The 21,068-nt window shown below is 29.9% G+C and overlaps 1 protein-coding gene across 8 annotated transcripts in view; it reads left to right on the top strand.

Annotated features, from left to right (window-relative positions):
- The first annotated feature begins 1,246 nt into the window (after positions 1–1,246).
- The window catches only part of LOC119606756 (glutamine--fructose-6-phosphate aminotransferase [isomerizing] 2-like), a 40,101-nt gene continuing 20,279 nt past the window's right edge, over positions 1,247–21,068 (top strand). For 6 of the 8 annotated variants that reach the window (XM_037960318.1, XM_037960320.1, XM_037960317.1 and 3 more), the window contains exons 1-2: positions 1,248–1,432; positions 15,507–15,561. In XM_037960318.1, coding sequence (XP_037816246.1) covers positions 15,555–15,561 — 7 coding nt within the window. In that variant the 5' untranslated portion in view covers positions 1,248–1,432; positions 15,507–15,554. Of the gene's footprint in view, positions 1,433–15,506; positions 15,562–21,068 lie in introns of all 8 variants that reach the window. The other 2 variants (XM_037960315.1, XM_037960316.1) reach the window with 2 other exon arrangements.

Consider the following 21,068-nt stretch of genomic DNA (forward strand, 5'->3'; position numbering starts at 1 on the left):
CGATTAAAAAAATGTGAGACCCGAAGTTATTAACTTTGGAGGTACCCATTCAGTTCCAATCTTGTCTCTAAAAAGATACTAACAACATGTATTTGTTTTCCTATCATCAATTAATTGATCCAAAGGAGCTATCAAAATTTTCCACTACGTACATATTTATAAAGGTAAATATCAACTGTCAATGATTATCTAACACATAGTTATGTACATATGATATAAACAAACATACAAATAGCTATTAATATTCGTAACTTACTCTCTAATGAAGTGCAACTAAATCATTCAATTAACTCCCATGCTCCATAAAAATGTCTAAATATATTTGTCGGCCTATTTGTCTGCCCTATGTCTTTGATAAAAGTTTAATTTGTTTGAATGCGGAATTTGATATGACCAAATACTATTTGATCTTGTATTTATATTACCACCGACAACTTGTTGGAAAGCAACTTGTTGTCTTGCGACTTAAACCTGTTGGTCAACAGCTCAATGACAATTGCAGAAACAGAGCGGGAGTAGGAGAAGTGTTACCTCTACCGGCTGCGTTTCTAGACCCAATAAATGAAACAAAATACATATGTATGTATGTAACATCAAATGCACTAGTTCGCTTATCAGGTTTATAGTGGTTTTATTGACTTTAAAATTATATCTTGTCTCGGTAAGTATGTGAGTATTTACATACATATCTATGTATGTATGTCGAAATAGATCTTGTTACTACTATAGATCTCAATAAAACTTTACTTACAACTCGAAATCTTTAGAACGTATTGATATTTAAAGTAGAATAATTTTGAAAATTGTGGTAACTATCTGTTGTGTTGTACTTTATTTTCAATTGTATTCTATAGTAAAAGTAACAAGTTTATTTTATTTGTTGTTGTTGTTGCGATCACTGACGTGTATGCGCTCATTTGAGAACGCTGTGGTCTTTTATCGGTTGGCAGAAAACTGCTGTTACCAAAAACACACTACGACGACAACAACAACTCACTACTAGCAACTAGTGTTGGTAAAATGTTCTGCAGTGTTACGGCTATAAAAAACCAACCAAACAGCCAGACAACAAACAAGTCAACAACTAAGCGAACCAGCTAAAACAATCATAAAGAAACACGATCGTTACCGTCAGCAGAGAGCTACATACAAAACACCGTGTGCTTGTGTGTGTGTTCGAGTATCTGTGTTTAGCAGCCAGCTATTGACTCAACTGACTTCAACCAACTTTTGCTATAAAAGTGAAGTATTTTGTTTGCGATACTTTTTGATTTGAGCTCAGTGTTAATTAAGACGTGAACTAAGTGGGTTGGTACCGATTCCGTTCAAGTGATTAAAACTAAAAAAAAAATAAAACAAACAAAACATAATTAATTACACAAAATAAACGCAAAAATAAAAACTCAACTAAACACAAATTCCAACAAAAACGGTAAAATCAACAATTAAATACAAATTATTATTTGATTAAAAAAATATTATATTATTAGCCCAACTGTTTTGATTAAAGAGAAATAAACAAAAAAATATATCTAACGAAAAGAGAAAATAAAACTACAAAATTTGTATAGGTGATTGTCAGTGTATGAATGAGTCAGTGTATCTGAGTGATTGCATGAAAGTTGGCTATAACCAAGTAATTAGCACAAGCCACTCTTAGCAAAAGTTTTATTAACTTTCAGTCAAAAAAAAAACTAAAATGTAGAAAAAAATATAAAATTTTACCTAAAACAGCAGAGTTGATCAAATTTTATATGGTTGAAATTTTGATATTTTTTATGCTGAACAGAGACTGATTCATTATCAACAAATCCATAACGAAACCTATATAAAAACAAACCAAAAAAGAATTTATTTACTATAAGTACATAGTTTCTTTGATTATATTATGTGCTTTTTCTTTGCGTACTTTTGCATAATACGATAAAACACATTGTTTATTTTTGGGGGGAAAACATATAAAAAAACAGTACAAGAATGTTTACACGACTATGAGATACCCTACAATTAAATAAATACATTTTTGGATGGTCATAATCACAAAGATTTTAAAATATGATTTTTCTACACTGGATGCTAATATCCAGTGTACAAAAATCCAACAAAAAATAAACGAAGTGCTTCCAAAAGAATTACATTAATCACCACTTCAAAAGTAGCACTAAATGCATTAATTTAGCTTTTGTGGAAGAGATGTTTAATGTCTTCCGAGGCAGTGATTACAATTCTATTTTTTCAAAACAGAAAATGTATTTTTTGTATTGAGTTTAAAAAATATTTTTTTGGGGTTTTATGTTAAATGTATGTAATTCTGTTTTTTGTGTTAATATAACTATAATACTATATTTCACTAATTCCAAATCACTTCCAAAAAAACATAAAAAATACCTCCTATAACAAGCCTGTGTTAGAATCATCGCTTCTGCAGGTCTTTTTAGAACATACATACATGTATATGTGTATGTATTCCAGGAGATGAGTATATATCAAAATATGAACCGATCAACACAAAATGTTTAAGGTTTTGTTTACGACTATGGTAAAACTTGTATACATATGTATGTACATACATATGAATTGATTTCAAATATTTGTGACTTCTAATGCGTAGCTGGACCTCGTTTACCAAATTATATAATTATTTTTCGTATATATTTATATAGATCATATTAGACCTACAACAACTATAAATTTACCAATATGCACGGACTATCATACTGTTTCGATTAAGTCACGTTTTCCTATTGAGTGGTAGTTACAATGCAATTTGAAAAAAATTCGGTGAAATTTCAAATTGTTACCACTGCACAGTGGTCGAAATGAATGATCTAGTGTCATTAAATTAAAATTTTCAAACATCGAAATCGGTAAATGTATTTTTATCTTACGTATTACCGACATTCCACTGATCAAAATGATGTTTTCAATTTTTCTTTACCTTTAATATTCGCATCGATATTAGCAGTCAAAAATTTAGTTTATTGCATGAAGTAAATTTGAAGAATTTGTTGACAATTTATTCAAGACAATTTATTTTTCCCAAGTTAAACGCAATTTTTTATTTTTAGTTCGTGTGCATAATTTAGGTGAGATTGCTGTGGAGGGCTTTATTTTAACATGAATCATAATTTTTGAAAATAAAAGAGTAACTTTTCAAGTGACACGCCACACCCACTATATATTCCGCCCCTTTTCATTTCCAAGCAGTCAAAAAATCTCTATTAACAGTAAAACGTTAAAAAATATTTAATAATAACTATTAATTTTTGTAGGAAATGTCACGTCCACTAATTTAATTCTGCCCATTTGTATATATATGTATATTACGTAAAATAGAAATGAAATTACTAGTGTACAATTTTGGGAAACGTTATACTCCAGATATTAATTAAAATGATATTAATTTTAATAGAATATGCCACGACAGTTTTTATGTGAATGAATTACAACATTAATAATTAATTTTTAATTCTTGCTATGTTTGCATACTGTCAGTTCAATTTTTATCAAAATAGTCGATAATGAGAATTGCAAGGCCCACTTTATGACCCCGCCCATTTTAATCTCAAATACACATAATTGCAATAATATAATAATGAAAACAATTTTCATGTATTCATTATTAAGGAAGTTGCTATGAAAATATCAGGAAAATTGAAGCCCCCTTTAAGGCACAAAAAAACGTGAATTATTTTTTACATAAAAAATGCTTAAAATATATTTATGGACTTTATTTACAGTCAAAATTAATAAATTTTGAAATTTAATGACGCCAGTTGCGTATTTCGACCACTGTGCACTGAAATGTTTTCTTATGAAACTTTATTATCTGACTTAAATATATGTGCTTAACATAACCTATCTTAATGACCAAACGTTAATATATCTTTTAAATTATATATTGTTTCTAAAATATGTGTTATACACCCCCTCTTGCACCAACATAGAAATATACAATATGGTATAAATAAAATTTATTAAGTAATGAATAATTTATTGTACTAAATATCGTAAAATCCTTTTTCAAATCAGAAATATTCTGTTATGTTTAAATTTAAAAAGTTTGCTACTTATTTAAAATATCAATTAAACCGACTACTAAATATATATATTTCTATAACATAATTAAACCATTTTCGTCATACATAAATTTAATTGGTAAACACGAGTGTTGAAAACAAATATATTAAAATCATATTATTATACATAACTTGTAAATTTACATAATTTATTAGGGATGTATAAATTAACGTATCTTATCTATTCATATTTAAATATGTTTTTCGTCAATTACATTATATTGAATTTTAATAAATTAGTTTATATGCAAAATTTATTCAGTGACGTACAAATATTGCATAATATTAAATATATGTGAATGCCTTTGAAAAACTTATTAAAAATAAACACAGAATTCTTGTATAAATTTGAAAAGATGTATGAATATTAATTAATGTTAAACCATTTAAAAACACAATTCATTGAAAAACTTGTTTGTAAATTTATTTGTTATTAATGCTAAAGTAAACTAGTTATTTTCTGTTTAATATCTATACGTCAAACATTTTATAGATAAACTGCAAAAACAAGTTGTTTTCGTCAAACTCAAGGTCACTTGAAAATTCGACCATGGTAACGTCAAGTCAAATAATATGTCAGTTTTAATCAACTGTTTAAGAGTTTGGAAAATTTGGGTTTATTGAGGTTTATAATGAGCCTCAAAATTCTCGTGCTTGGCTTGAATACTGAAACTTTTTCCATATAATATGGATCTACATATTTCCAAATTTAGGACTAGACCCCATAATTTGCAAAAATATGAGAGTTTTTACTAATTTTTGATTTTGAATATTTAAAAATGGATCTGGTAAAGTTATGTATTTTTACGTCCATGACTTAAATAATTCAATTTATTCTGTTCTAGTAGGACGTTATCCATATCATAACAGGACCTACCCCTACGAACTATATATACATACATACATATATTCATGTCAAGTGACTTAACTCAAAAAATCGATTTTGACAAAATTTGCACCAAGTTTAGTACTATTGGATAGTGGGTCAGACACAAATTTTCAGCTCTATCGGTCAAGATCTGCCGGACTTAGAGGGGTCTAATGGTCTAAGCTTTCGTTTAAGTAAAAAAAAAAAAATAAAACAAAAACGTACATTTTGAAAAAATAGGGAAAATTAAGTGCCAAATATTGAAAAAAATTCTTTACCAAATCATAACACAAGCTTCCAGGCAGAAGTACGAGCAATAACGAAATACGTAAATTGGATTAGAATAAATATGGCGTCCACAGCGCTTAATATATTTACCGACAGCCAGAAGGCAATTAGGGCGATATCAGGAAGAAAAATCTCCTAAAAATGAGCAAGTCTGAAGTTAGTATGATGGTACGTATTCTGAGTGCGGAGTCAGTCGAGTGTACAGCAGGTGGAGAGGACAGTGAAACTCTGGAGAACTTTCTTTGCCACTGCCAAGCATTCGTGGAAGTTAGATCCAAGTATTTTGGAAGTGATGTTATTCCGGAAATAATATTCCTGACTAACACTGATTCTTAGGAATTACGTTCAGGAAACAGAGTTTCTGAACACTGAAAAATAATTTATTCAGTTCCCTGTTTTTTTTAAGGAGCACACTACAGGCCCGATGGTGGCCTATGTGTATTTCTTCGGATTTGATGAAGTACACATCCTCCTATCAGCCTAACCTAACCTTGAAAAAAATTAATTCTTGAGTTAATAATTATTTTTTTTTGATAGATATCCCACTAGCGTCTCATTATGGGACTATAAAGCCCTTAAGGAAATTGTATGAGCTTTCTTTTAAGCATACAATCTTTAAGCATACAAATTTGAAAATACTTAAAAAAATTATTTAAAAAAAGTTACACTAATTTGAATAAATACCTGTATGACCAAAATGTCCAACTTTGACCCCCTCTGACTCCGGCAGTTACTAGCATAGTACTAACCTTGGTCCAAATTTCATCCAAGACAACGATTTCTAAAGTTAAATTGATACAATCTGATCTGTCTAAATCTGCCATCTGTCGTATCACTGATTTGTCTAAAAATTTAAATATTCCAATATTCTACAGAAAAAGTACAAAAAACTAATTTGTAAACAAAAACACTAAATAAATAAAATATTTAATGTTACGAATATTTCTGTTTATATTATTTTGATTAATAATTTGTTCGTTTTGTTAAATTTATACTTCCTATCTGAATTTCTTATCGAATTTATCATTAATTTTTCACCAATGATTTCCAAAGAAATATTTATTGTTATTTCTTTCCATTTCTTGCTTGAAGTAGTTCCACGTCTAAAAAAACGACATCAAGTACTTTGAGATGGAAGGAAATTGATTGTATTTTTTTTTATGATTTACTATATTGATTTTTCTTGTGCCTTTTCTTCTCTATGGGGTTTTTTGTGTCTCTATTACAAATATTTATTAGAAGTGTGTTTGTTTATTATTTTAGTTGTTGCTGTTAATTTTTTAATTGCTTACGGAAATTGTGTTTATTTGATAAGAATGATAAAGACGTTGCTGGCACATTTTATACAATTTTGTTCCTCCATCCACTTCAGCAACAACATTTAACAATTAACTTAAATATTTTGTTTTATATTTTTTTAATATTTATCAGTTTGTTTTTATATATTCTTATATAAACAATATATAAATGTATGTACATTGTACATATATCTAAAAGTATAAGGCGTCTGTTACACATTTTTTTTTTAATTTATTTGTTTAAAATTTTATTTTAAATGCAGTACACATGTTTATTTTTATTATGTTTGTGTATATTTATTTATTTTTTTTTTGCAAAAACATTTTTTTCCAAAACATTCAAAAAGTTAATTTGTCAAAGTGTGTTATTTTTATATTATTTGAAGCCACGTATAGAGTAAAAAAAATTAAGTTTTTTATCAGTAGAAATCAAAAAAAATAAATTAAATATTATTAAATTGATTATTATAAAGCTATTAAATTAATAATTGAATAGCTTTTTATTATTATATTACTAATTCTGTTTTATTTTATTTGTTTATTTTATAAATATAAATAATCGTTCAACAATAAATATCCTTTAGATATTTTTATTTGATGACAACTATCAGCTATTTTTGCACCTGTTGTGTATACATTTGTTCATATATCATAAAAAAATTAATTATATATGTTATTTTTTTTCCAAATGAATCTATTAAAGCAATTTTATAAATTAAAAAAACAATAATACTTAAAAAAGCGGTAACTCTTGCTGTTTCCGTTAAAAAATGTATTTGTTTGTTGCGAAAAAGCAGTTGATAAGTTTATATCGATGTTTCTAAAGGCCTAATGGTGGATTGGATTATTGTAGATAAAACTAAATAATTATCTTCTAAAGGGGTGTTGTCACAAAGTTATTTTAGGGTAACTCAAACGAAAGGAGTATGAGACATATATAATTGGGAACAAATCCAAGATGGTTTAAGGTTATATATCCTTAGTGGTCATACATTACTACGGACCCAACTACATAATTTTGGATGAGCAAAATCTGATGAAAGCATAACATGCGGTGAGAATCGTGAAACACTCTAACAGTTTCTCTGCCATTGCCAATTTTTGGGCGAAATTATATACAAACTCCTTGGAGCGATGTTATACCGCATAAAACATTCCTTAATAACATTAATTATTAGGATAAAACTCCCAGGAGTTTCTGAATTATCGAGCGATAAAAGATGATTAAGCCACCAAAGTGCATAACAGGCCCGGTAGCGGTCTAGTTATACATACATTTATCTTATGAAGTGATGTTTATAGCTTCCTTTAATTTTGAAAGGAATGTAGAAAACATTAATTCCTTGAAGTAGGTTATAGCAAACTAAGGGTCGGGTTGACTATTTTTATTTATTTATTTGCCCATTACAATACAAATTATATTCTAACCTAATTTACCGAGCAGGGTGACGATGACCATACGCCCGTTGTAGTATAGCAGACCAGAGTCTCTGGTGGGAATCGAACCCATAACCTCCAGACTGATAGGCTAGTACACTACCAACTAACCTACCGGGGCACCCTTTAAAATATTTCAATTTAAAATATTTTTAACTTTAATAAACCAGCCAATTAACAATGCGACCCTTTTGAAGATAAAGTAAATTTATTTAAACACTTTACACAACATTAAATCCCTTTTAACCCATGGCTATTTTATATCTGCAGCAAATTGCTTTAACATGGTAAAAACTTTATTGACCTTGACCCATTATTTAGGTCATTAACATCATAATTTGTACATATGAATGAATGTTTATCATAAAGTATGTACATGAAGATATACATACATTTATGTTCTTGCATATGCAAATAAATTTCTCAATTATCAACTTTATAATAAACTCATAAAAATTGTTTGTACTTCGTAGTCGTTAATGGAAAAGAATTTTTTCCAGAATTATTTTTTTGTTCATGTTTTATTTTCATGTTCGATACATAAAAGAAGCATAAAAATAATTTATACTTGATTAAATTTAAATTCTTGACATGAAAATCACAACTTAAATATACCGTTAATAAACATTTATGTTTAAAAAATAATAAAAACAAGAGAAAAAATCCAGCAGAATAATTCAACAGTTTTTTTTTTCCCTTTCTTGCTGTTGATAAAATCGTGTGTTGTATGGTTCTACCAAAATAATTAAAATGCAAAGTCAATTCCCAATCCGTTTTGTAAATTACCACCAATATGCGTTTTTGTTTGTATGCGTGTGGCTATATAAATAAATGTATGTGTGTTTGTGTTAAAACAATAAATATTTTGTATTTAAAATTATGCCATTGCATTTTTGTTAAAATTTATTGAATTTAAATAAACTTTATACGTAAAAACGTTTTTATGGACAGATGTACAAAGTGTATGTGTATCGGAGTATTTTCCAACAGTTTTCTTAAGAACAATGTATACATTATGTTTTTTAACCATTGATCTTCACGAGAAAACTTTATACATATGGTATGTACATATAAGTTTGTCAAACAGCGATGCTTTAGTTATCTTAGGAATCAGATTAATCTCAGTCATTATTTCGAGAATTTTATCCAAATTTATTTATAAATATCGGGTACAAAAACCCATAATATTGCCTATATTTTACATACATACATACATGTATATATGTATCTTGGAGTGTAGTAAAATAACTATGTATGTATGTGTTTGTATGATTTTACTCACATTCGCCTATGTATGCACAGAATTTAAAAAAAAGAAATTTTTTATAAAAAAAATTACATTTTAATCATTTTTTAAAATTTGTTAGTAATTATTAGAGTCAATAATAAATTTCTATCTAGTACACGCAAATACTGAAATGCACTACAACGGTAATTATGTAACCAGATAATTCAACTCTAAAAGGCAAGAAAGAATCACAAGTTCAGTGCACTTACCCCGAATTGCAGGGTTAGAATAAATAAAACACGCTTACCCACTTATTCAGACAATTACATTGTGACCATAGTACTCAGAGCGAAATGTTAGTCGGTCATGTTTAAGATAAAAAAGAACAAGAAAGAACAAAAAAACAAATCACAAATTATATGAAAAAAGAAACAAAAGTTCACAGCAGTTCTTTAGTAAATTAAAAGCCGCCTTTAAAAAGAATTTTAAACATGTGCGTAAATATATAAAAATGTACTTTTATTTATAGTCGTATGTGTTCAAAATACAGATATCCCTCGACTAGTGATACACCATTTACACATGTATTCGTTATCTTAGTAATTTATAGTCCTAGAAAGATTTATCGCATTTTAATTGATTTTGAAATGTGGACGGAAAGACAAAAAATGTTGGAATCTCGGTCCTCCCCTCAGCAGGACCCTGAATATATCGCTCATTTACTACAAAACTGACATAACTCACAAATCTGCTTTTTAATCGAATACTAAAAAGTCTTGAAGATAGTTTTATTTTTTAGAAATCTCTACTCTAGACCGATGTACATTCGCATCCCGATAGAGCAAAGACCAATATTTCGTGGAAGTAATAACGTCTAGAAACCATAATCTTTAAGGCTTATTTAAGATTTCAATGTTATTGCAAAAGAGTGATTTTTACGACAGTGCATGTTTTATTGTTTTACTTTAATTGGCATTTACTAAAAGATTTGTTAAAAATTCATTTAAGTAACATGGTCAGTTTTTAATTTATGCCAGTCTTTTAGCAAATGAACACTTTGTAATTAGGGCGAAATGCAAAATGTTTGAGGGAAAGCTGTAAATATATAAAAAATTCTTCTACGTTCTCATTAATAGTGGGCGCTTATATAATCAAAGAATATAAAAGAAAGAACTTAAAGTTTACGCAAATATTTGTAATATATATATTAGACTGGCTGTGAGAAAAAAATGAGATTGTTATCACTTTCAAAATTTATGACATATTTTGGGTTTTATCATGATCGTTCATAAGATGCACAAATTTGAATTGTATGATTTTGTAAAACATTTAATTCTATAAGATAATATAATAGCCACGATTTTTCATGTCACTATTTTAAAAAAATTCCAACGTTTTGGTATTCTCAAAACTGCCCATATTATTTTGGGGAACCGAAACAAGGTACATATGTAATATGTAGATATTATGTATGTACATTAGGGTTATAACCAAAAGATGTCTAAGTGCTTAACGTGAACACCTGACTTGACGGCCTTATTTCACGGTGATATTTTTCACCCAACGGGTAGACTTGAGACGGTCTACCACGCGCCTCTGAATCCTTCTATGGAGAACTCAGGAGGCAATATTTGTACATGGCTGTACCGGTCCATGTACAAGCACTTTGCTGATGTACTCGAGCTATCTAATCTCTTGTCATAGTAGTCCCGTTGCGGAATGACAGGCAGCATGGGATCAATCCCAATGCAAACCTCGACAAAGAAAAATCAATCACTGGTCTAAAGCCAACAGAAGGGAGACTACCCCAACATCAGGTGAAATCAATCTTTCGTTATATGGGAAGGTGACCACCTTTATGATGTCATGAAAGATTGCATTATTTAAAATGCAATCCCCATCAACTAATGACCCATTCCAGTGCATTACTTAACCTTTTAAACTACTGAGATGGCTCTGTTGATTCGCCAACAGCACCTAGAGACGTATTTGGTAGTCCGAAATACCCAGCCAATAAATCAGGATGTCTCTGTATGTGAGATAATGTGACAAAGGATGTAGGAATTTCAAAAGTCAATTAGGATGGCAACAGCTCCGAAAATTTCCCTGAAGTAAAAGGTCTACTAAATCAGTACTAGTCTCCTGTCGGGGAGAGAAGTCTTTCCCGATAATTCACCAATTACATCAGTTCCATTCTCAGATCATAAAGAACGATCTACGGAATGACAGGCAACTACCAAGAGTCAACCTGGAAATTCCCAGAGAAAGAATCCAGACATATATGGCATAGGATATAACAGTCCTTAAACCAACATTCTCTCCCCGCGAATTTAGGTTTAAACCGAAGGAACCTCAACCAACTGACCAGCCAGGACAAGTCCTACGGGCATCTGGTCACCCGTAGTGCCATATTATATGGTGTTCTGGATAGACCCCATGTCAAATCATTCTAAGGAAAGGCCGAGGATACATTTCATCATCACCAGTTTATACTCCCGGCAGACTAGAGGTATTGGTACCAAATCTTTTCCCCGGGATATTGCAATAACACCATGATGGAGATTTGACCAAGGTAACATGACCCGGGAGGGTTATAACCAAAATTAGGTCCTATCCCTACGTTGTTTATGTCAAAAAGTCCGGATTTTGTATTAAAAGATTTTCTTTTTCGACGTACTTTTTTACACTCTACGTGGATAAAAATATAAAAATATTACTTGTTTACTTTGTATACAAAGCGAGTCGCTCTAATGTATACATGCACATACACACGTTTATGTGAACTGGTACCACGGGGAAATCACTATATAAAAAGCACGTCTCAAGAACAATAACATGAATTTGCCATTTGTGTAAACTATAAAATGATATAACTACAAATATCTACAATATTTGTACATACACAATAAACAAGTACATTTGTACAATATTTTATACAAACATATGTATGTATGTTGTACGTACGTACAACATGCATATTGCGCCATAACCACGAATATAGTTTTACCAACTTTATGTAAAATGTTAATTTCGTTCATGAATAATTATTATCATCTGAAATAATTAAATGTGAGCAGAAAGAATCATTGCGATTTTTGAGAAATGCATATTAATTTTTCACTTATGTATGTATGTATGTATGTATGTATATACATGTAAGTAAATAGTGTATGATAAAAAGAAACCCTCTTGTAAAGTTTTGTGTTTGTCACTTAACCTTTTTGGCGGTTTGCTACAAATTTATTTGTATATGTAGATATAAGTACAAGTATTTATGTACACCTTTGGTATGTTTGTCTGTATGGCATAAATATTTATATACATTGTATGTATGTATGCATATAAAAAAAGAAATCAACAAATATGATCTCTTATACAAACATTAATATTCGCGCGTCTTGTATTTACACATTTAGCACGAAGCTTACTTATTATGTGCATGTATTTTTTTAATGCACGGTGATTAAAATTGAAATTATTAATTAATAAATCAATTTTAGTTTTTAAGAAACACCTGTAATGTCTACATTTCATGTACAAGGTGGCGCAAAAGTAAACTTTCATTATTTTTTGGATGTAATTAAAGAAAAAAAAAAAAAAAAAATTAAAAACTTTGATTCTTCTTGTGGATTATTTTTATTTGGTCTTCTACTTTTTTTTACATCAAGTCGAGAATATGATGTCATGTAAATGGCCGCCGCCACAGTTGATTGTCATTTGAGGCCTTTTTATGGCATTTTCCATCACTTTGGCCAAAACTTCTGGCGATAGGTCCTCACATTCTTGACGGATATTGTCTTTAAGAGCTGCAAGAGTCTGAGGCTTGTTGACAGAAACCCGCGACTTACAAAGGCCCTACAAAAAGATGTCTGGAGCGGTCAAATCAGGCAATCTTGCTGGCCAGTGCAAATCGCCAAAACGGGAGATTAGGCGCCCGGGAAATGCATCCTTCAGCATATCGATTGTGGCACGTGTAGTGTGTGCCGTTGCATCGTCCTGTTGGAACCACATGTTTTCCAATCCCAATTCATCAAGTTGCGGCAAAAAGAAGTCGTTGATCATTGCTCTGTAGCGCTCACCATTCACAGTAACTGTTTGGCCCGCGACATCTTCGAAGAAATAAGGTCCGATGACTCTTCCAGCGAAAACAGCACACCATACAGTGACTTTGAGCGAGTGTAATGGATCTTCGTGGGTTACACGCGGATTTTCAGTGCCCCAGAAGCGTAAATTTTGCTTATTTAAGTAGCCGCTAAGAATAAAATGAGCCTCATCACTCATGATTATTTTTGATGAAAAATCATCTTCCTCTTGGTGGTGATTAAGGATGGCTTGAGTGTATGTTAGACGCGATTGGCGGTCAGCAACTAACAGCTGATGCACCGTCTTGGACTTTCAAATCTTGTACCAAAATTAGCTGTAAAGACCGTCGACTGATACCCATTTGCGTGGCACGCCTGGCAGCATCTCGTGTTGTGCCAGTCTCTTCGAGGCGAGCGGCTAAACGGCGCAGTGTTTCAGCAGTAGGCGTTGGACGGCCAGGAAATCTAGGACGAAATTCACGTTGTGCCAAAGTCACCGACCGATCATTGGTCAAATAAATACTCAGCAATATTCCGCGTTCTGGAGCAGTGTAGCGTAACATTGTTTATTAACGTGTATTTCGCTTGTGTTTACTACACAAATGTCAAAACAGAACTGACATTAGGGGCCAATCGCAAAATTTATAGCATTTTCTAATAGGAGGATTACTTTTGCGCCACCTTGTATGTATGATAAGTAATAATATCTGGAGACATTTCTTTAATTTACACACAAAAAGAACAACAGACGATCTAAAGATACATATTTGGATCAAAGAAAATATCTTTTTCATAAAAAATATATTGCAAATTGCAATGATAATTCAATTGTTCACAAAGTATACAGATTGGGTAATTTTTGTCCATGATTTTCGGCTACTGTTAAAATATTGTGGTTCCACTGACTTATCGATATTTCTGTTTTAATAAAATTGCTATTTAATTTTGCCGTCTTAATTTAATACATGTTACGAAAGTTTATTAATTCAACTAAATGTTTGAACAATTTCTTTGTAGAATTTTCCTACCTCTTTGGGAATAGTCTGCTTGAATAATGACTTTTCTTCTTTAAGTATGGCATGCGTTTTAAGTAAAATGCACAATGGACTTAATGCTATTTCTATAGGAATACTTTTATATTTCCGACTTTTAAGTTGATATGAATACTTAACTTTGTATAATATATGTACATTATTCACAAAACAACATTTTTATACCCTACACCACTATAGTGCGAAGGGTATTATACCCTTCGATTCAGAATCACTTTTGAGTCGATTGAGCCGCAATTTTCAAGATAATTTGATGAAATCTGGACCAAACATGTTTTTTTCGTACAGGGACGAAAATTGAAAATGGTTGAAATCGGCCCCTATACAACCGTACCTCCCGATTTCAGCTTTTTATGCCATAATGACGTCAAATATACTATTATCTCTTCAAAAATTGGCAATAATCAGTTTTATATACGTATAAATGACACTACAGATTTTCGTAATGATCAGCTCTTATTTGACCCTAGCCCCCATACAAACCCTCCTTCAAAAAATTTTTTAAACGTAAAAAAATGACTTGTAACCATTTGTATCGCAATGAAACTCAACATAACTAACTGCTATTAAAAAATATATCCTTTTCGGATCGGCACATGTTTGACCTATACTCCTATATAAAGCCTCATTTAGAAAATTAGTTTTTTATCAATAAATTACTTAAATACTTTGCAATTAAGGTAAAATTCAACATAAAAGTTTCTTTATGAAAAATAAAAAGTTTTAAAATATACTCATGGGTATTATATAGTCGGCCATGTCTGACTATACTTTCCTACTTGTTATTTTATAAATGGTTTATAAAACAAAATGTCCATACAAAATCTAATTTATAATACGTTTATAAAATAAAAATTTTGTTTGTGAATAAGGGGGATTATGTATAATTTTTTTTTTTTTTGGTCCAACTGATATATTTTTCTCTTAATATTATCCCACTGTGCAGCATACAAATTTAACAAAAAATAAAAAAATTCAAGCAGTAAAAGTCATTTGTAGTAAAACTCAGTAGAATTAATTATATTTCACATCACAAGTGTTTGTATGATTATTAATATAAATGTTCGAATGTCTGTATGTCTTCCCAATATAGTATTAATACAATTAATTATATGTATGAGTTTATTTAACGTTTATTCTTGATGCTAAAGATTTTTCATTTCTTTCATTTCAGATATAATAAAAACTCAATTTTAAAGAATATAAAAAAAACAGTGGCATAATGTGTGGTAAGTAGAGTGTTATTAAATAAATTGAAAAGCAAATGACAGAATGCAAATAAACTTTAACGGTTTTAATTAATGAAAAGTTAAAAAATAATAAAAATTATAAATAAATGATAACATTGTTTTTGGCGCCTCAAGTTTAATCAGACAAATTTATACATACATATATCGGCAGTCAGTTAGGTTTTCGTTTATTTTTTTCGTTCGTACATATAATTACAGTTTATATTTGGGGAAAATAATAATATATATACTGTTATATGTATATGTAAAAGAGAATATGTTTGTTGTATGAGAATTTTGTGAACATTACATAAAAATTTGTTTTTATATAGAAAAATATTAGTTTTTCCAAACAAATTACTAAATTATTACAATGTCTTCAAATATCTAAGTATGTGGTTTAGACCAACGGTTCCGCGACCCCTAGTTGTCCGTAGCAACATCGACGATACTCTGCTTTTATTAATATCAAAAAAATTTTTAAATTTTTGTTCCATCATCTCAGATTTTTTGTTAACTTTTGATAATATGTAACATTGCGACCATGTTTTGGATAGTTACCAGGAGAATATTGTCTTTTCGGTTGCTTATTAAGACGAAGTTATTGTACCACTTTTATAAAGTTAAATATTACGTTTTTCAGACCGATAATTCTGCTGCACAATTAAATAAGGGATACTAGAATCCCGGTCACATTTCAATTCAATGATAATGTAATGCCAGATTAATGTTTGTCTCACTTAGTAAAAACATCGATAAAGTCGAACTTTCCTATATTATTATTCCGAAAGCTTTGGAGACACATTAGCTTACACACTCTATAATACAGAGTGTGTGCAGAGGGATGAATATAGAGCCTCCTCTGCAATCGCATATCACATATTATTGAAATATTATTTTATTATTGCTAATGCAAAATAATGACTTCACGTAGTCCTACGACATTGATTGAAGCTTGTTTTTTAACAAACCTGTTAAGCCAAAAAGTAAAGCTTGATAATGAGCCGATACTGATCATAAATGTCAAAAAGTGAGAGCAATATGATAGTTAACACTTTCGTAAGTTATGTACATTGGGTCTAAATTTTGAATAAGATTCTTCCGAAATTAAAGTATTGCCTATATATTTTGTTTATATACATAATATGTATTTGGAAAATATCACAATATTAATCGTGTGTCGAGGTGCAATAATAAGTCATCATCGTCTGAAGAGCCCTTTAATAGAGCTCTTCAGACGATCACACTTTACGTTCGACAAGTCTAATGAAAAAGTAAAAGGATTGATATTTTTCGTATTTACACGATTGGTATAAAACTATAACAAAGTAAGATGGAACAGCCATTTGTTGTATGTGTTTACATAAAAATACATCCCTGATCTAATGCGACTTGCTTGTTTTTTTAATAATTTCAAAAAATAATTTCAAAAAATGAAGAGCCATACGACTGTCAAATTTCCCATCCGTATTTTCTCTCAATGTGTGATGGTTTCATTATATATTGCGTTTAGACGATCCCATCCGTTCTCTTCTACACAAAATTTTGACAGATCATATTACTTGTGTGCTAGTGTGAAGATGTCTTAAATGAAAAAAAAAAAATCTTACAAATGTCAACGTGTAAATTAAAATATCGTAATATAAACACTGCATAAAGCTTTTGTAGATAAGAATCGGTTACAAATTGTTTTACTACTCACAATATAGGATCACATTTCTAATTCTATTGATGTTTTATTTAAACTCAGGATATACTATACTGTTTATGTGTTTAGTTTGCAATGAGTCACAAATCATTAGCTAAAACTAACGTACAATTCACCTATGAAATGTTTGCTCTGGACAGAAACATCAAAATAAAGCTATAAAACAATATTTATGCAAAAAACCTAAATTGTTTTACGTTTATTATACGAAAAAATTGTGCTATTTGCAAATTACCGAAATATACAAAATAGAGCATGAAGTTGAAAGCAATTTTTTTTGGCCACTATTGTTGTTGGTATAATTAGATATATACATATGTATGTATGTACGTACGTAAAATGATTGTTATAACAATTTTAGTTTATTTACTTTGTATGTGTATGTTAAACAAGCAAATAAAAACGAAATTGAAAATAAAAAAAAATATTATTATGCAATAATTGTGCATGCCACCGCACCAGATCACACCGCAACCCAATTAACCCTCCCCAGAGCAACACTCCCCTACCACCACACACTTCTTCAGCTCTTAATAACGCATCGCAAACAGCATTTATTTGACCAAAACTAAACATTCAAAAATTCAATTGGTTTTCAGGTTGGTTACTATTATTATTTTTATTTAATTTTTTTTATAACGTTGTTGTCGTCATTGTTGTTGGTTGAAATTATTATTTGAATTGTTGTAGTGGTTGTCTAACAGAGTATTTTAGATTCAGTAATGGTAAAAAATTTATCTCCGACACGTTCACATTTAATTCATATAAAATGGAAAAAATTAAAATGAATAAAACGGGTGTGTTAGCAATTTCGGCTGATACATCACGGTATCGAACAACAACAACAAAAACAATGATAGATTTTACTAAACAAACTAAAATATACCAAAAAAAAATATGTAAGTTTTATTACAACAAAAACAGTCATGTTGTCGTCATTGTTGTAAATATCAGAAACAACAACAAGACCTGCACAAGTTTTTTTTAAATCCCTAATAGATACGAGTAGTACGTTTACAAAAAATACAACATTTACAACAGCACAGAACTACCACAGATACTTACATACATACATACATGTATATGTACATAAATACATTTTCATATATACAACAAAATAATAAATCCGATACAAAATTAAAATTATATGACACAAGTTTTGCAAGAAGTTAAAACCTGAATTATACATTATTAGGAAATCGTCTATAATAGCAACACAAATAAATAAAAAATCGAAAAACACCGAAATAAAAAAACAACAAACCTGATTGTATTTTATGCAAAAAAAAAAAAAAAAAAAAAACTGAAATATAAAACACAAATTGAAACGAAATGAAAAGAGATCGTTTAGATGTTGTTAACGTGCTTAAAGTATTTTATGCATGTACTTTGTGGGTGTTACAAATGGTGAAGGTCTCCCATTCACAAAGATTGGTTGAAATATAAACACAGATATAAGAAATTTTAGTCTGAAATAATACTTTTGACCATTGATTTTTAGAAAATGTACATATATAAAGTCGATTGGGAACGATTATTATGGAAATCGGTTCAGATTCACTTTCTGAGTCACCTAGACACCATACAACCGTAGCCATCGAATAGGCCTTTTGAGCTTTTGATGCTGCCGATTTTCGTAATGATCGGGCTTCATTTGACACTAGTTCCAATACAAAGTCCCCCATAATCTCTGGTGGCAATTGAACCCACGACCTCTGTACTGACAGACACACACTCAAAGAAAATTCACTTAAGCTTGAATATTTCATACAAATTTCAAATCCTTAGATCTGAAAAATCCAGCCTTAGCGACTATTTGATATTAAACAAATGAAAAGTGCATTAATCCATATCCATTGAAATCTTATAGAATCTCCATGGAGATTTCGACTGAGTCGTACGACAAAATTTGCCTTAAGATATTACAAATAAGACTGGATATCCAATAGTTTCCAAGAGATAAAAATTTTAGGTTGGGTTTTACAGTTCTCACTAAGGGAAGAAATTACACGTAAGTTTTAAAATTGTTTATGAAATTTTCAAACTTAAGTAACATTGTTTCCCTTAGTGTGAACTATAAAAGCGGCCCTTAGTATTTAATTCGTATAGGATAGTATTAAAATAGATGTCCATGGCCGTTGTGACACACTAAATTGAGTCGTAGTGTCCATGGATGTTTTGACAATTTAAAAAGTCTCATAATGTCCTATGTAACATAATGTACATGGATCAAAGAGTTCATTTATCAAAAATGGCTTAATTTATCGAAGCAGGTATTCGAAATATCCCAGAGTTTAAAACCCCAGGAGCAATTCTCTTCTTCTCTTATATTCTAAAAAAATTGTCCAATACAATTCTGCTTTAAAAGTGTCGCAATACCGTGGATATTATGACACTTTTGAAATTGTCATATCGTCCATGGACATTATGACATTGAACGTTATGACACATCACCAAGTAATTTATTCAGCCGATATGTATGTATGTATGTATGTATGTATGTATGTATGTATGTATGTATGTATGTATGTATGTATGTATGTATGTATGTATGTATGTATGTATGTATGTATGTATGTATGTATGTATGTATGTATGTATGTATGTATGTATGTATGTATGTATGTATGTATGTATGTATGTATGTATGTATGTATGTATGTATGTATGTATGTATGTATGTATGTATGTATGTATGTATGTATGTATGTATGTATGTATGTATGTATGTATGTATGTATGTATGTATGTATGTATGTATGTATGTATGTATGTATGTATGTATGTATGTATGTATGTATGTATGTATGTATGTATGTATGTATGTATGTATGTATGTATGTATGTATGTATGTATGTATGTATGTATGTATGTATGTATGTATGTATGTATGTATGTATGTATGTATGTATGTATGTATGTATGTATGTATGTATGTATGTATGTATGTATGTATGTATGTATGTATGTATGTATGTATGTATGTATGTATGTATGTATGTATGTATGTATGTATGTATGTATGTATGTATGTATGTATGTATGTATGCATGTATGTATGTATGTGTGTATATTAAATGTGTCTGTGAAATTTACATATTTATGAGCATTAAATACATACATACATATATTATTGAAAACATTGGCTTTCATATTTTTTTTGATTTTCTTTTTAATCGGACAGGTTTACAATAAAATCTTTAATCTTGTTTAAGGCAATTTATTAGTGTAAGTAAGAAACTGTAATTGTTTCCTAGTTTAATTTTTTACCATAAATAATAAAACAAGGATAATGTCATGATTTCAAGGCAATAAATACATACATACATATTTATGTACTCATTGATTAAATATTCGTTTGGTTTTCTTTAAATAGTAAACACAAATATAATTAAAATATGTATGTATATAATTTAAAGCAAAAATGTATGGATTTCCCGATAAGTAAAAAACTTTTAATATCCAAGTTCTTATATTGGCATAACTTCCTAAAATGTACTAAACATGTGCCCCGTTTTATTACCCATATTTGGGCACAACACAACTATTTATACCATGGCATAGACGCGCCTGCTATTGAATTCACACATAGACCCGGCAAATAGGCAGACAAATGAACGGACGGACGGATAGACAGACATAACTATGAGTACAAACTGTAGACATTTTTTTGTCCATATTTTACGTGTTTATGATAGTTTTGTTATTTTCTTTTCATATTTTTTATGTTGTTAAAGTTTGTTTCTATTTCATTTTGTTTTCATTTTTGCCTGCATTATAACAAGTAGTAGTATATAG

The sequence above is a fragment of the Lucilia sericata genome, unplaced genomic scaffold (assembly GCF_015586225.1).
Source record: "Lucilia sericata isolate MDLA Ls3-8-SP2 unplaced genomic scaffold, ASM1558622v1 Contig000619F_arrow, whole genome shotgun sequence".
Taxonomy (NCBI): domain Eukaryota; kingdom Metazoa; phylum Arthropoda; class Insecta; order Diptera; family Calliphoridae; genus Lucilia; species Lucilia sericata.